At 43.2% G+C, this 5,000-nt stretch overlaps 1 protein-coding gene across 1 annotated transcript in view; it reads right to left on the bottom strand.

Annotated features, from left to right (window-relative positions):
- ASTN2 (astrotactin 2) overlaps positions 1-3,372 on the bottom strand; it is a 139,305-nt gene extending 135,933 nt beyond the window's left edge. Inside the window, 2 exon segments of the mRNA XM_032233217.1 lie at positions 1,723-1,830; positions 3,366-3,372. Of these exon segments, the coding sequence (XP_032089108.1) occupies positions 1,723-1,830; positions 3,366-3,372 (115 nt within the window).
- Positions 3,373-5,000: the final 1,628 nt, after the last annotated feature.

The raw sequence follows: 5,000 nt of genomic DNA, 5'->3' as shown, positions 1-5,000 counted from the left end.
TCCAACACTGGAAGCTTTTAAGAAGAGATTGGACAACCATTTGCCTGAGACGGTATAGGGTTTCCTGCTTGAGCAGGTGGCTGGACTAAAAGACCTCCCAGGTCCTTTCCAACTCTGGTATTCTGTTATATTTGAACTTCCTGAAGCACCCGTAAAACCTCCTCACAAATTCCTTCCAACTGACTATGGTAGAGTATTGGAGGAAAAAAGGTTGCAGGAAGGTTAACCACTTGTCATTCTACATTAGCCGTTACCATTTGCCTAGATTGGAAAACAGCAATAAAGAACTCCTTACCTGCAGGCTAAACAGGTACTTCATATCACATCAGAAATCCACCGTTATGCCACAAATGCACTCAGGAATATCCCAATGAGATTTGTTTTATTTAAAGTTATTTTTTAATGGCTGGTCACCTTACGTGTTGCAAAACTGGGTGGCTCACAAAACAACTGTAACAGAATTGTTTAAGGTGGTTAGCTATAATCAAATACTTCTTCTTCTCCTTCTCCTCCTCCTCCTCCTCCTCCTCCTCCTCCTCCTCCTTCTTCCTCTTTTTCCTTCTTCTCCTTCTCCTATCAGAACCTCATCCCAACCTCCAACTGCTAAACTGGTAGGAACCTTGACTTTTCTATGGTGGCCCCAGAGTTGTTCTCTTTCTCTTTCTCTTTCTCCTCCTCCTCCTGCTGAACCCCACTCTCTTCTACTACCGGTGATGTTACTTAGTTTGGTAATAAAACATCATCAAGGAAACAACCAAATTCTGGGAGCACCAAGGGCTCAAAAGTTCTCCTCCTCCTCCTCCTCCTCCTGAACCCCACTCTCTTCCACCACCAGATTCTTTTTTTCAATGTTTTTTATTAATTTTACATTTAAAACAATGCAGTACCGCGAAGTCGAAGTGACCATACATTCACATAATATACAGCTAGTCTCAACCATTGAAAATTAGCCAACTTAATACATTGTCAATCCTTCTGTCCAATCACAATATATACAGTTTGTTCCAGTCTTGTCACCTTGTCTTATACCAGTCATAAAAATCTGTTCCAGACTTCAAAATATTCTGATTCCCCTTTATTTTTAAATTCAAGAGTGAGCCTATCTGCTTCCGCACAGGCTAACACTTTTCTGATTATATCTAGCTCTGATGGCATATTTTCTTTTTTCCAGTATTGTGCATAAATTATGCGCACCGCAGTTAGTACATGGATAATTAAATAAAGTGTATCTTTCTTAAACCCCTCTGGTATTATACCTAGGAGAAAAATTTCCGGTTTAAACAAGATTTGGTCTCTCACCATTCGTTCTAACCACGATTGAATCATTTTCCAATAATTTTTTTGCCTCATTGCATGTCCACCACATATGATAAAAAGTGCCTGGCCACCACCAGATTCTGAAAGCACCAAGGACTCAAAAGTCCTCCTCTTCCTTCTCAATATCTAAAAAAAATAAACTCAACACTGTAAACAAAGCTAAGATGAATTGAATTGACTGAATCTGTGATGAGGACAACTGTGGACACTAGAAGCAGAAATGCTGCCAAGTTGAACAGAAGTTGCAGTCGTGTCCATCCCCACCTTCTCTAAAATGCACCAACTTTCAGAAGCAAAATGGATACGGTGGGTTTTCAAGCACGTCACCCTTAAATTCTCCTAGTGTGTAAGTGAAGGCATCTTCCATGGGTTCCCAGATAACACAGTCTTTCATTTTCAACTTACCTTTGCTGCGTCGGCGACTGCGATACTGGTCGGTGTAGCACGTCAACTGAGTCTCATCGTCTGCTTCTGAACCGGAGTTGCCCTTGGTGTGACCGAATCCAACACCACCTAGGGAGAAAGAAAAGGAATCAGTTCTTCCATTCCCACCAGAGAACCTTTCCAGCAGACATCTTTACCAATACACAACAGCCGTTTTACTACAAGAGGGGTGTAAAAACACAGCAGCCTCCTGCTCTTCTTTCTCTTAAGCAAAATTAGAGGGTACCAAGCTGGTTTTTCAGCACTAGAGAAGGGACAGGGTTTTCTGGGACGCTCAAGACAACACAATCTTTACGGGATGTAATTTTCCCCTCCAATGCTTGCCTGCTGCCTCTTATATCACCTTACAAGGCCTTGGTAAGGCCACACTTGGAATACGGCATTCAGTTTTGGTCACCACGGTGTAAAAAAGAGGTTGAGACTCTAGAAAGAGTCCACAGAAGAGAAACAAAGATGATTAGAGGACTGGAGGCTAAAACATATGAAAAACGGTTGCAGGGACAGGGTATGTCTAGTTTAATGAAAAGAAGAACCAAGGATGACATGATAGCAGTCTTCCAATGTTTGAGGAGCTGCCACAAAGAAGAGGGAGTCAAGCTATTCTCCAAAGCCTCCAAGGGTAGGACAAGAAGCAATGGGTGGAAATTGATCAAGGAGAGATGCAACTTAGAACTAAGGAGAAATTTCCTGACAGTTAGAACAATTAATCAGTGGAACAGAAGTTGCCTCCAGAAGTTGTGAATGCCCCAATACTGGAAGTCTTTAAGAAGATGTTGGATAGCCATTTGTCTGAAACAGTATAGGATTTCCTGCCTAGGCAGGGGGCTGGACTAGAAGACCTCCAAGGTCCCTCCCAACTCTGTTATTTTTCTTCTCCGTTTCCTATCCTAGTTTCCTTCTTGAAATTTCAATATCAAGAAGATGGCAAATCTTAAGGATTTGGAAAGATGGAAAAGTTAGTCATTGAGGATATGGCCTGCCCTACCATGAAACCAAGATAAGTGGTCACCTTTGGATTCAGATAATTAGAATAGAATAGAATGGAAAATGGAATGGAATAGAATACCAGAGTTGGAAGGGAAACCCTACACCACTTCAGGCAAATGGCTGTCCAGTCTCTTCTTAAAAACCTCCAGTGAAGGAGCATTCACAACTTCTAGGATCAAGAAGAAGAGTGGTAGAGAAGTCAGTGTCTGCACTTCCTTCATCGATGGAAAGAAAAGAAGTCAGGGTGGTCCTTTAATGGAGGTCTTCCTCCACCTTCCTTCACAGTACTAAACTTCTTAAAGACACCAAACAATCAACACTTTTTTCTAATACATCTTATTCATTGATTTCTTAACGTACAGGCTTTAAACTTCAATCTCTTTTTTCTGCAATAGGATACTTTTGTGGTTGTTAGATGTAATGTAATGTTCAATCCATTGTGACCCCATGGACCATGTTCATCCAGGCCTTCCTGTCCTCTAGCATCCTCTGGAGTCCATTGAAGCTCATGCCAACTGCTTTGGTGACTCCATCCAGCCACCTCCTTCTCTGCCGTCCCCTTCTTCTTTTGCTCTCCATCGTTCCCAGCATGAGGCTCTTCTGCAGGGAGTCCTTACTTCTCATTCGGTGGCCAAAGTCTTTGAGTCTCCTCTTCAGGATCTGGCCTTCTAAAGAGCAGCCAGGGTTGATCTCCTCTAGGACTGACCAGTTGGATGGCCTTGCAGTCCAAGGGACTCACAGGTGTCTTCTCCAGCACCAGAGTCCAAAGGCCTCCATTCTTTGGCACTCAGCCTTCCTTATGGTCCAACCTTCACAGCCGTCCATTGCAACTGGGAAAACCACAGCCTTGATGACACACACTTTTGCTGGCAGCTGCTTTTTAGTCTGCTGTCTAGATTTGCCGTTGCTTTCCTCCCCAGGAGCAAGTGTCTTTTAATTTCTTGGCTGCCGTTCCCATCTGCGGTGACCTTGATACTTTTAGAGTTATTATTTATTCATTTATTTTTATTTTTTTAAAAAGGAAGGAGGAGGTTGGAGAAATTGCTTATGGTAAAAAAAAATATCTCCAAAAACATGGTATTGAAAGAGAAACGGCTCATTAGCTAGGTTGACTGCTAACTTTTATGCTTTGGCCATGAGCCCGCTGCCTTCCTGCTGGTGATTAGTTGGCAGACACTCAAGTTCTTGGTAACTCCGAATCTCGGGAGCCATTAGGAGCAAAGTTTGCACTGAGACCGGCAGCTTCATGGCAAGACAGTAATTGAATTAAGATTTTTTTCCCGGAGAATTACGACTCCGAAGGTAACCTGGTTAAACGCAAAGGCTTCAAGCAGCTGAGATCCAATGTTCATTAAGCCAACGTTTATTTCCATTTCTCCTGCAATCAGCCACCAATCTAAGGAACGATTTTGTTCTGGGCATTTGAAGCTTCAGTTTTACGCACACGGAGAGGTACAGCCTAATACAATTGATGTTAATAAATCTATAAAGCGGTGGCTAGATGCCTTTCGTCCTCTGGAGCAGTGTCTTCTCAATTGTAGCAACTTGAAGACTGGACTTTAAACTCCTGGATTCCACACAAGGAGGTGGAAATGTTAAAGCAAGCTGGCCATGGGTTTCTGAGAATCGAAGTCCACCCATCTTAAAGCTGCCGTAGCTGAGAAGGAAATATTAATCTGGGGTGCTAGAGAAGCAGCACAGAGATCTTGGGTCAGTCACTCTCTTACCCCATCATCAGTGCTGGAAGTGAGCAGGCTTGGAGGAGGAGGAGGAGGAGGAGGAGGAGGAGGAGGAGGAGGATGATGATGATGATGATGATGATGATGATGGAGGGTCCTTGGTGCTGTCTGAGCTTGGTATTTTTTCAAAGTTGTTTCATTATCCAACTAAGTAACGTAATCAGTGCTAGAGGGGTTGTGTGGAGTGGAACAGGAGAAGGAGAATCGTGGGCTCCTTAGTGCTCTCTAAGCTCAGCTGTTTTCTTGCAGACATTTCATTACCCAACTAGCTAATATCATCAGTGCTAGAAGGGAGTGGGTTGTGTGGAGTGGAACAGGAGGAGGATGAGGAGGAGGATGATGATAATAGTGGGCTCTTTAGTGCTCTCTTGCAGACATTTCATTACCCAACTAGGTAATATCATCAGTGCTAAAAGGGAGTGGGATTTGGGGAGGGGAGGAAGAGAATTATGGGGTCTTCATTGCTTTCTGAGCTTGGTGGTTTCTTACATATGTCTGAAGACCCAACTAGGT

The sequence above is a fragment of the Thamnophis elegans genome, chromosome 16, assembly GCF_009769535.1.
Source record: "Thamnophis elegans isolate rThaEle1 chromosome 16, rThaEle1.pri, whole genome shotgun sequence".
In the NCBI taxonomy this organism is placed as follows: Eukaryota; Metazoa; Chordata; class Lepidosauria; order Squamata; family Colubridae; genus Thamnophis; species Thamnophis elegans.
The sequence above is the reverse complement of the archived record's forward strand: the minus strand, read 5'-3'. Positions and strand labels throughout refer to the sequence as shown.